The sequence below is a fragment of the Schistocerca americana genome, chromosome 2 (genome assembly GCF_021461395.2).
Source record: "Schistocerca americana isolate TAMUIC-IGC-003095 chromosome 2, iqSchAmer2.1, whole genome shotgun sequence".
Lineage (NCBI taxonomy): Eukaryota > Metazoa > Arthropoda > Insecta > Orthoptera > Acrididae > Schistocerca > Schistocerca americana.
The window spans coordinates 846,695,352-846,708,102 of NC_060120.1; the positions used below are offsets into that span (position 1 = coordinate 846,695,352).

General features: G+C 42.9%; 1 protein-coding gene across 1 annotated transcript in view; it reads left to right on the forward strand.

Moving 5' to 3' along the window:
• Positions 1–6,388, forward strand: part of LOC124594483 (dehydrogenase/reductase SDR family member 11-like) — a 50,596-nt gene extending 44,208 nt beyond the window's left edge. The window contains exon 6 of the mRNA XM_047132859.1: positions 6,344–6,388. Within this exon, the coding sequence (XP_046988815.1) occupies positions 6,344–6,388 (45 nt within the window). The remainder of the gene's footprint in view (positions 1–6,343) is intronic.
• The last annotated feature ends 6,363 nt before the right edge of the window (positions 6,389–12,751 follow it).

Here is a 12,751-nt window from a genome sequence, read left to right on the forward strand (position 1 = left end):
CATTCAGCAGCCTGATTCACAACTTTTAACACATGTATGATATCCAAAATGTAATTGCGGCGTTAGATGTGCGCTAAAATCCTAAGCAAGACTGAAACTTCACACTTAATTTTACCGAGCGGTGCTAGGCGCTTCAGTCTGGAACCGCGCGACCGGTACGGTAGCAGGTTCGAATCCTGCCTCGGGCATGGATGTGTGTGATGTCCTCAGATTAGTTAGGTTTAAGTAGTTCTAAGTTCTAGGGGACTGATGCCCTCAGATGTTAAGTCCCATAGTGCTCAGAGCCATTTTGAACTTATTTTTACGTGCAATAGTTCGTCCAAAATATAAGGTGAAATAAATGCAAAGTTTGATAGCAGTGCTGAAAATGAGTTCATAACCTCTGTGGTGTAACTTATTACAGTAAATATGTATATGACGCCATCTTCTTATGAGATTTTTCCTCCTCTTTTCATTGCACTACTCAGAACTAGGCTAAGTGTAGTAGTTTTTAACCTACAGGCGAAACTACGCAAATTAATAAAGTGTAAATTAAAAAAAAATTAATATCTTACGGACAAAATGTTAAACGTGGTTTACCATTATGTTCGGCCGGCCGAAGTGGCCGTGCGGTTAAAGGCGCTGCAGTCTGGAACCGCAAGACCGCTACGGTCGCAGGTTCGAATCCTGCCTCGGGCATGGATGTTTGTGATGTCCTTTGGTTAGTTAGGTTTAACTGGTTCTAAGTTCTAGGGGACTAATGACCTCAGCAGTTGAGTCCCATAGTGCTCAGAGCCATTTGAACCATTTTTACCATTATGTTCGGCACGCATACTGCGTTGTTAATGGTGTGTGTATTGAATTCCAGATTTTAATTAAAGTTCAATTAAAAAGTGTCTCACAACTTAATCAATTATGATATTGTGCTCCCTGCCGCCGTTGGATAAGCAGCTGAGCAGCAAGTCGTATACTCCTAGCTCACTCGTTTGTTACATAGTTTAATTCTTAATTTCTTTGCGTGTTTTTGGTACTTGCATTGTTTAATTCATAAATTTCGGGCGTATTATAGTATTTGAGAGTTGTAGCATCGCGTTTTAGTACCTGAATAGTGTAAATTCGCGTAGTCGTTTGTCTACTGTTTTTGTTTTGAACGGCCAGTGTCAATTGGTCACAGTCAGTGTGCTCCCTGCCGCCGTTGGATAAGCAGCTGAGCAGCAAGTCGTATACTCCTAGCTCACTCGTTTGTTACATAGTTTAATTCTTCTTTGCGTGTTTTTGGTACTTGCATTGTTTAATTCATAAATTTCGGGCGTATTATAGTATTTGAGAGTTGTAGCATCGCGTTTTAGTACCTGAATAGTGTAATTTCACTTAGTCTCCTTCCGCCGCCGAGCAGTGTCAGCAGTGCGCAAGTAGCAGCATTACTGCATTTACTAGGCAATCTTGTATTTTAATAACCGTTTAAATTTTGTCGATTTGTTTGCGCTCTCTGTGGATTAGTTCAGACGTTCTTTGCAAAACAGTTTTTAGCATGGATAGGGACTGCAACTGCTGTGTTCGGATGCAGGCTGAGTTGGCATCCCTTCGCTCCCAGCTTCAGGCAGTGTTGGCTTCGGTCACACAGCTTGAGGCTGTTGCCAATGGGCATCACTATGGGGGTCCGGATGGGGGTTTGTCGGGGACGGCCAGCTCGTCCCACGCATCCCCTGATCGGACTAAGACTGTGGTTGCCCGGGATACTGCCCGCATTGAGGCTGATCCCTCACCTGTGGTAGAGTGGGAGGTCGTTTCAAGGTGTGGCAGGGGGCGAAAGACATTCCGGAGGGCTGAACGGAAAGCCTCTCCAGTTTGTCTGACGAACCGGTTTCAGGCTCTGTCTCAGGCTGATACTGATCTTCGGCCTGATATGGTTGCTTGTCCTGTTCCAGAGGTTGCCCCTCAGTCTGCAAGATCCGGGCGGTCGCAGAGGGTGGGCTTACTGGTAGTTGGGAGCTCCAACGTCAGGCGCGTAATGGGGCCCCTTAGGGATATGGCAGCAAGAGAGGGGAAGAAAACCAATGTGCACTCCGTGTGCATACCGGGGGGAGTCATTCCGTTGTGGAAAGGGTCCTTCCGGATGCCATGAAGGGTACAGGGTGCACCCATCTGCAGGTGGTCGCTCATGTCGGCACAATGATGTGTGTCGCTAAATCCTCTCTGGCTTCCGCCGGCTATCTGATTTGGTGAAGACTGCAAGTCTCGCTAGCGGGATGAAAGCAGAGCTCACCATCTGCAGCACCGTTGACAGGACTGACTGCGGACCTTTGGTACAGAGCCGAGTGGAGGGTCTGAATCAGAGGCTGAGACGGTTCTGCGACCGTGTGGGCTGCAGATTCCTCGACTTGCGCCATAGGGTGGTGGGGTTTCGGGTTCCGCTGGATAGGTCAGGAGTCCACTACACGCAACAAGCGGCTACACGGGTAGCAGGGGTTGTGTGGCGTGGGCTGGGCGGTTTTTTAGGTTAGATGGCCTTGGGCAAGTACAGAAAGGGCAACAGCCTCAACGGGTGCGGGGCAAAGTCAGGACATGCGGGGACCAAGCAGCAATCGGTATTGTAATTGTCAACTGTCGAAGCTGCGTTGGTAAAGTACCGGAACTTCAAGCGCTGATAGAAAGCACCGAAGCTGAAATCGTTATAGGTACAGAAAGCTGGCTTAAGCCAGAGATAAATTCTGCCGAAATTTTTACAAAGGTACAGACGGTGTTTAGAAAGGATAGATTGCATGCAACCGGTGGTGGAGTGTTCGTCGCTGTTAGTAGTAGTTTATCCTGTAGTGAAGTAGAAGTGAATAGTTCCTGTGAATTATTATGGGTGGAGGTTACACTAAACAACCGAACTAGGTTAATAATTGGCTCCTTTTACCGACCTCCCGACTCAGCAGCATTAGTGGCAGAACAACTGAGAGAAAATTTGGAATACATTTCACATAAATTTTCTCAGCATGTTATAGTCTTAGGTGGAGATTTCAATTTACCAGATATAGACTGGGACACTCAGATGTTTAGGACGGGTGGTAGGGACAGAGCATCGAGTGACATTATACTGAGTGCACTATCCGAAAATTACCTCGAGCAATTAAACAGAGAACCGACTCGTGGAGATAACATCTCGGACCTACTGATAACAAACAGACCCGAACTTTTCGACTCTGTATGTACAGAACAGGGAATCAGTGATCATAAGGCCGTTGCAGCATCCCTGAATATAGAAGTTATTAGGAATATAAAAAAAGGGAGGAAGGTTTATCTGTTTAGCAAGAGTAATAGAAGGCAGATTTCAGACTACCTAGCAGATCAAAACGAAAATTTCTGTTCCGACACTGACAATGTTGAGTGTTTATGGAAAAAGTTCAAGGCAATCGTAAAATGCGTTTTAGACAGGTACGTGCCGAGTAAAACTGTGAGGGACGGTAAAAACCCACCGTGGTACAACAACAAAGTTAGGAAACTACTGCGAAAGCAAAGAGAGCTCCACTCCAAGTTTAAACGCAGCCAAAACCTCTCAGACAAACAGAAGCTAAACGATGTCAAAGTTAGCGTAAGGAGGGCTATGCGTGAAGCGTTCATTGAATTCGAAAGTAAAATTCTATGTAACGACTTGACAGAAAATCCTAGGAAGTTCTGGTCTTACGTTAAATCAGTAAGTGGCTCGAAACAGCATATCCAGACACTACGGGATGATGATGGCATTGAAACAGAGGATGACACGCGTAAAGCTGAAATACTAAACACCTTTTTCCAAAGCTGTTTCACAGAGGAAGACTGCACTGCAGTTCCTTCTCTAAATCCTCGCACAAACGAAAAAATGGCTGACATCGAAATAAGTGTCCAAGGAATAGAAAAGCAACTGGAATCACTCAATAGAGGAAAGTCCACTGGACCTGACGGGATACCAATTCGATTCTACACAGAGTACGCGAAAGAACTTGCCCCCCTTCTAACAGCCGTGTACCGCAAGTCTCTAGAGGAACGGAGGGTTCCAAATGATTGGAAAAGAGCACAGATAGTCCCAGTCTTCAAGAAGGGTCGTCGAGCAGATGCGCAAAACTATAGACCTATATCTCTGACGTCGATCTCTTGTAGAATTTTAGAACATGTTTTTTGCTCGCGTATCATGTCATTTCTGGAAACCCAGAATCTACTATGTAGGAATCAACATGGATTCCGGAAACAGCGATCGTGTGAGACCCAACTCGCTTTATTTGTTCATGAGACCCAGAAAATATTAGATACAGGCTCCCAGGTAGACGCAATTTTTCTTGACTTCCGGAAGGCGTTCGATACAGTTCCGCACTGTCGCCTGATAAACAAAGTAAGAGCCTACGGAATATCAGACCAGCTGTGTGGCTGGATTGAAGAGTTTTTTAGCAAACAGAACACAGCATGTTGTTATCAATGGAGAGACGTCTACAGACGTTAAAGTAACCTCTGGCGTGCCACAGGGGAGTGTTATGGGACCATTGCTTTTCACAATATATATAAATGACCTAGTAGATAGTGTCGGAAGTTCCATGCGGCTTTTCGCGGATGATGCTGTAGTATACAGAGAAGTTGCAGCATTAGAAAATTGTAGCGAAATGCAGGAAGATCTGCAGCGGATAGGCACTTGGTGCAGGGAGTGGCAACTGACCCTTAACATAGACAAATGTAATGTATTGCGAATACATAGAAAGAAGGATCCTTTATTGTATGATTATATGATAGCGGAGCAAACACTGGTAGCAGTTACTTCTGTAAAATATCTGGGAGTATGCGTGCGGAACGATTTGAAGTGGAATGATCATATAAAATTAATTGTTGGTAAGGCGGGTACCAGGTTGAGATTCATTGGGAGAGTGCTTAGAAAATGTAGTCCATCAACAAAGAAGGTGGCTTACAAAACACTCGTTCGACCTATACTTGAGTATTGCTCATCAGTGTGGGATCCGTACCAGATCGGTTTGACGGAGGAGATAGAGAAGATCCAAAGAAGAGCGGCGCGTTTCGTCACAGGGTTATTTGGTAACCGTGATAGCGTTAAGGAGATGTTTAATAAACTCAAGTGGCAGACTCTGCAAGAGAGGCGCTCTGCATCGCGGTGTAGCTTGCTCGCCAGGTTTCGATAGGGTGCGTTTCTGGATGAGGTATCGAATATATTGCTTCCTCCTACTTATACCTCCCGAGGAGATCACGAATGTAAAATTAGAGAGATTAGAGCGCGCACGGAGGCTTTCAGACAGTCGTTCTTCCCGCGAACCATACGCGACTGGAACAGGAAAGGGAGGTAATGACAGTGGCACGTAAAGTGCCCTCCGCCACACACCGTTGGGTGGCTTGCGGAGTATCAATGTAGATGTAGATGTAGATGTTACATGTGAGTAGTTCAATCGAGAGGCATTATTAAGAATCACATTTAGTGCTTGATCTCCTTTGTAAACAAGTATTAGAAAAGTTATTAATGATATGTTGAAGTTCAGGTACATACATCTTCTCGGATTTGTATCTTCTCATATATATTAACCACAAATCTCGGCTGCTTGCTGGCAGAATCACTTTGACCTCTTCTTTAATTTGATTTATCGTCCTTGTCTGTCCCTGTCATGGTTTGCAACATAAAGTGAGCAAACGCGAACGATAGAAATGAACCCCCTGTGCATGATGGCGGCGGGAATGACGTCGCGCCCGCTGGTTTGAGTCTGACTGGTCCACGTGGCACGGCCGGCCACTTTCGGTGGTCAGCCACGTGGCACAGGGATCCGCCGTGCAGAAACCACCGACACGCCCACCAAAGCCCTGCCTGGAGTCTACAATGAAGAAAACTTAAGGTTTACTCCACAAGCATGCTGCAGCACATACCCACCCACCAGCAGAACGAGCTTCTGGTGTCATCCTCTGTCTCCGTTCCAACGCTGTGTCTTAGAATAAGTCAGTGGTGGTCAGCCTGGTCCCTGCATCACTACTGGGCGTTCCAGCATTCAAGGTGGGCAGAAGGCGGTTTGGGTGTTAGAAGCATTTTCATTAGATTTTCATAAAAATTTGACATAAAGTAATATGTCTGTAATAATAAATACACTCTGTAACTTTCCGCAAGTATGGTATATAATTTTTACCAACTAACGTTACTTCCCTACTTTATAAATCACCATTACTGTGCTGCCGATGGGCAGTTAAAAAGTTTTGCTGTTACGAGAGATACAGAAGTAGGAGATAACTAAGAAAAGGTTGACTACTCCTTCTGTAAGCTACTGAAAAAAAGGGTAGTTATGGAAACCGAATGTACTAGCATATCCCATCAGTATTTTCTTCCCTACTTCTCCTCCTAACTAATGTGTTTAATCTGTTTCAGGTGCACGAAATGATTATCCGGCCAACAGGTGAATACTACGACTGAACTTGCACTGAATGTTTCTTTTAGTGTACTGTAATTTCTGGTTTTAAGATTAATAAAACATCTGTTTTTAAACTGCATGTGTGTTAATTGCTTAGTGCATATACGCCGTCAAAGTAGCTAAGTATGACCTCCACACTGCCAAGCCTGTTACACAATACGAAGTCCTTTCCTAGTTCTATGTGTTAAAATGCCTTCCCCATGCAGTAAGTACTACAGTCATCCTGATGGACAATGTGTAGTGCTTTAATAATTTATGGAGGGGCACGAAGGTCGTCTCTCTCCACGAAAGCTGGCCATGTGTATCCTAGTGTCTTTCCTACGCAGTGTCCAACACCACGACAAACTACAGTCTGAGAAATGTAAGCATGAGATACCTGACAGCTGATGAATGTCACTCGAAGGAAATAAAGGAACTAATGTGTAATGGGCTGAACCTCTCAAACGGCATCCCCTACTGAAATGATAGCCCCATAAATATTTTAAGTATTATTTGAGCTAATGTAACGTCTAACCACCATCGACACATTATCAGGCAAACATATTCAATCATGAACATCCACCTCAGTGCCTTAACAAACAACCTTAGCAAAGTGAAACACGTAGAAAGTAAGTTCAGAATATATTTTCTGATGTAAACAAGATTGGATATACATAGACAAAATAACCAACGAAACAGGACTCAAAAGAATATTTGACTACATTATGTTAAATAAATACGTGAAATGTACAGAATCCTCAGCTACAGCTGATGGTTGCAGACGGCTGCGGGAAGTAATTCTGAGTACTTGGCATTTCAAAAACTTCTGCAACTGATCACTCATGATTTTGTTTTATTGCGTGTTTTATTACAAGTGATACGTTCCCTCAAACTTTTACGTTTTTACCCCTTGATTCTGCTTCTACTTAAGTAGTTGTAAAGTTCATAAATTTTAATGTACCCGGTTAGCATCACATTCACCACTAAGTTTCACAAATAATGACCTAGCTTGGGATTACATAGCCTCCCTGACACTGCAATAAAATCTCTGATGCCAACAGAAAACAGAAGATCTACCAACAAAGTTTTCAACAATCGATAAAATTCAGCGCATTGGCGTTTTATGCTGCCACGACACCATTCGGCGTTCTGAAAGTCTTAACAATTTAGTGCACATGTAAATAATTATGCGCTATAAGCAACTGCATCACAGCACTCACACGTGGAGACTGTCATTGACTGATTACTAAGCGATAATATCTCTGGCCTTTGACTCAAGGAAGTGAAGCTTTTAACTTCGCTGATGAAATGTTTGTCAGATGAAAGATAGTGTTAAACGACTTCATTTTGCGTTATGAAGGAGACATTATTTTTCAGTATTACGACGGAGACATCCAGGATAACTGACCACACTGCCAGCGCAATTTGTGATTCTCTTGTCATTGTAACATTATGTTAGCATGATGGAGACGCCTGCAAGGGAAAGATAGCTCGTTGACGGGATAGCGAAACTGACTGTGACGTGTGTCTCTACACACATCATGTTGTATGTAAGGGATTGCTACCGTAGGCTAATGAAATGTTTTAACAAAGAAAAAATAAAGTTAGCTGACGAAATCAGTTGCCACACTTATACTGACCATGACGTGGGCTACCTGAAAATGGTATTCTGTTTCGCGAAACCAGTTAATGAGCTGTTGCATTGCGTAATGATCTGTTTGCTGACGGTATTTTCAGCAGCGTAAAAATATTCCGATCGCAGATTACTTGAACAATTATTAGTATTTCACTGCAAGTTCTGGTTATTTGCTGTTGACTGGGCCTGGATGAATCTGTTTCACGCTTTTCGCGTTTTTCCCTCTACAGCATCTTCTAGGACCATGGAAGTTTTTTCCTGATGCCTTAAAAGATATCCTATCATCCTGTCCCTTCTGCTTGTCAGGGTTTTCAACATATTCCTTTCCTATCCGATTCAGCGCAACCTCCTTATTCCTTACCTCATCTATCTACCTACTTTTCAACATTCGTCTGTAGAACCATATCTCAAATGCTACGATAGTTTTCTGTTCTAGTTTTCCCAGAGTCCATGTTTCACTACTATACAGTACTGTGCTCCAAGCGTACATTCTCAGAAAATTCTTCCTCATATTAAGGCCTACGTTTGATATTAGTGGACTTATCTTGACCAGGAATGCCCTTTTGGCCAGTGCTACTCTTCTTTTGATGTCTGTCATTGGTTATTTTGCTGCCTAGGTAGTAGAATTCCTTAACTTCATTAACTTCTTTACCATCAATTCTAATGTTAAGGTTCTCTTTGTTCTCATTTCTGCTACTTCTCATTACTTTCGTCTTTCTTTGATTTGCTCTCAGTGCGTATTCTGTACTCATTAGGCATTTCATTCCCTTCAGAAGATCCTGTTATTCTTCTTAGTTTTCATTCAGGATAGCAATGTCATCAGTGAATCGTATCGTTGATATTCGTTCACCTTCAATTTTAATCCCACTCCCGAACCTTTCTTTTATTTCTGACATTTCTTCTTCGATATACAGATTGAACAGCAGAGGCAAAATACTACATCCATGTCTTACACCATTTTTAATCCGAGCACTTCGTTCTTGGTCGTCCACTCTTATTATTCTCTCTTGGCTGTTGAACATATTGTACATTACCCGTCTCTCGCTATTGTTTACCCTTACTTTCCTCAAAATTTCGAACACCTTGCACCATTTTACACTGTCGAACGCTTTTTCCAGGTCAACAGATTTATAAACATTTCTTCATTTTTCTTTAGCCTTGCTTGCATTATCAACCGCAACTTCAGAATTGCCTCTCTGGTGCCTTTACCTTTCCTAAAACCAAACTGGTCGTCGTCAAAACAGCCTCAATTTTCTTTTCCAGCCTTCTGCCGCTTAGCTGACAGTGAAATAATTCCCACACTTGTCATCCCCTGCATTCTTCGAAACTGTGTGGATGATACTTTTCGACTGTTAGATGATATGTCGCATAGACTCATACATTCTATGCGCCAACGTGAATATCGTTTTGTTGCTACTTCCCCCAGTGATTTTACAAATTCTGATGAAATGTTATCTATCCCTTCTGCCTTATTTGATCTTAAGACCTCCAAAGCTCTACTAAATTCTAATTCTAATCCTGGATCTCCCGTGTCTTCTAAATCGATTACCGTTTCTTCTTCTATCACGTCAGAAAAATCTACCCTCTCATAAAAGCCTTCAATGTACTCTTTCGAACTATACGCACTCTCCTCTGCATTTAACACTAGTTTTTCCGTCTTAATGTTAACACCCTTGTTTTTAATTTCACCGAAGGTTGCTTTTACTTTCCTATATGCTGAGTCAGTCCTTCCAACAACCATTTCTTTTCCGATATCTTCACATTTTTCATACAGCCTTTCGTCTTAGTTTCCCTGCACTTCCTATTTATTTCATTCTTCAGTGGCTTATGTTTCTGTACTCCTGAATTTCCCTGATCAGTTTTGTACTTCCTCCTTTCATCAATCAACTGAAGTATTTCTTCTGTTAGCCATGGTTGCTTCGCAATTACCTTCCTTGTACCTACGTTTTTATTTCCAACCTCTGTGATTTCCCTTTTTAGAGATGTCCATTCCTCTTCAACTGTACTGCCTACGAACCTATCTCTAGAGTATCTTGTCAATCCTTAGTACTTCTGTGTCCACTTCTCTGCAAATTGATTCTTCCTGATTAATCTCTCAACTTAGCCTAGTGCCCATCACTACTACGTTGTGATCTGAGTCTATATTTGCTCTATATCTGATCCTGGGTACGTCTTACAATCCAGTATCTTGTTTCAGAATCTCTGTCTGAACATGAGGTAATCTAACCGAAATCTTCCTGTATCAACCGGTCTTTTCCACGCATACTTTCTCCTCTTGTGGTTCTTGAACAGAGCGTTCCCTGTTACTGGCTGAAATTTATTACAGAATTCAATTAGTCTTTATCCTTTCTCGTTCCCTGTCCGAAGCCCATATTCTCCTGTAACCATTTCTTCTGCTCATTCCCCTTGTAACTGCATTCCAGTCCCCCATGACTATCAGATTTTCATCTCCTTTTACTTACTGTATAACTCTTTCAATATCTTCATATACTTTTCTATCTCTTCATCTTCGGGTAACGACGGTGGCACGTATACCTGGACTATTTTTGTGGTGTTATATATATACTACCTGAGTACTTGGCATTGCTTGTCTACGTATTTATTCCAATCTTCCATTAATACATCTCCTCATTCCCCCACACTCTGTCCATTTCCCCTTCACCTTCTCTCTGTCTATCTACTCCTTCTCCCTCCTCTTCCTGTCCATCTCCTCTTTCTTTTGCAACTCTCTTCTCTCATCTCTGTCCATTTCTTTCTTCCCCTTTCTGTGGTATCTTCTCCCCCCATTTCCACCGTATCTATGTCCATGTCCTCCTTCCCTCTCTCTCTGTCTGTCCATCCTGTCTTTCCGCCTTCTCTCTCCACGTTAATTCCCTCACCGTACAGGAAGTTGGTTGTCGTAACAAGCAAAGTATTTCTTTCCGGATGGTAAATAACATGTGTACCAAATCTGGTTGAAATCATTCCAGGAGTTTAGGACGAGCTTTTTACGAATGACTTTGCCCGAGTACGTTCTGGTCAATATATTTCACACATACTTAACGTATTTCTCACGTATTTGTACATACATTTCACCTGTATCTCTAGAGAATTCACCCTGTAGTTTCACTTTTACGCAGCTCAATGTTTATGACGTCGTATCTCCTGAGCCATGTTCGTACAATGATATAATAATAAGCGTACCACATCCAAACTACAAATAAAATACGCATCATAAGACCATTCCTTCCGTACTTTACTGTTGGTACTACACGAGGTGACACGTAACGTCCTCCATACTATCGCCAAGCCCAAACCTTTCCATCGGTGTGCCACGGGGTACAGCGTGGTCCATCACACCACATCCCTCGCTTCCAGTCATTCCCTGTTCAGTGGCGTCGCCCCTCATTCTGCCACAAGCGCCGGTTAGCATTGAATACAGAGATGTGTGGCTCAAGAGGAGCTGCTCCACCAATGTATCCCGTTCCTTTTAATTGCCCACTGACGAGCATTGGGATACATGGACTGCTGGTACCACTTTGGAATTCGCGAGTATTCCGACCGCTGATTCCACGCGAATTTTTGCAATAACCATTCGCAATCATCGACATTTCCTGTACTTCAGTACATGAGTTCTGCCGGGTCTTGTTTTAAATGTGGTTGTATCTTTGCGTATCGACTTCACAATCACAATATTCGACTTTGGTAGCTTTGCAAGGTTGAAATGTCCCTGATGGATTTGTTACCCGAGTGATATCGAATAACTAGTCTACTTCCGAAGTCACTGACCTCTGCCTGAACCATTCTGCTGTCGCTGCTCCTCTGCTGACAACACAACACTCCCCGCCTCGTTTTATACTGGTAGGTCCGTCCCTCGTGACATCTAGCGGTGAATTCCACAATTACGTAAGCGTGTTTTGTTACTAATCAGATACTGTATATACACAGTAAAGAGTGGTACTTACACCATTATACATTACATCATGCATAAATTCTCACGCATGCCACATATTCTCACGGAATACCTGTGTGTAAGTCTGTGCACAATTTGAAATGATCATGCATGTCTCAGGGATACGAATTCTCAAGGAAAAACACGTGCTGGAGAAGTTAACACAAAATTCAAAACGAGCATTCAACAGATTAACACGAAATTTGAGTTATTGGATGGAGTTAGTATGCCAGCTGCGTGGGTTAATACTCTGAGAGATATAGCTAGGAAACTGTAAACATACGTCTGAGAATACAGGCCGGCCAGGGTGGCCGAGCGGTTCTAGGCGCTACAGTCTGGAACCGCGCGACCGCTACGGCCGCAGATTTGAATCCTGCCTTGGGCATGGATGTGTGTGATGTCAGATTAGTTAGGTTTAAGTAGTTCTAAGTTCTAGGGGACTGATGACCTCAGAAGTTAAGTCCCATAGTGCTCAGAGCCATTTGAACCATTTGAGAATACAGAGTTGCACTCTACCTAAAGTTCTGTTTAGTATGCAACAAGTAAAGTACATTACCAAAATATAAAGTCTTCGATGCACGTACTTCAGTTCGGAAGCGATTACGACTACTAAGATAAAAACAGCTGCACAGGTACTATTCTCTCACAGAAATGTTTAAATCTAGAATGAAGACATCAAAGGAATTCAGAGATGGGCGGCTAGATTTGTTACTAAAAAGGTCGAACAACACCCAGTTACTACTGAAATGCTTCGGGAACTCAAATGGGAATCCCTGGAGGGAAGGCAACGTTGTTTTCGGGGAACGCTATTGAGAAAAT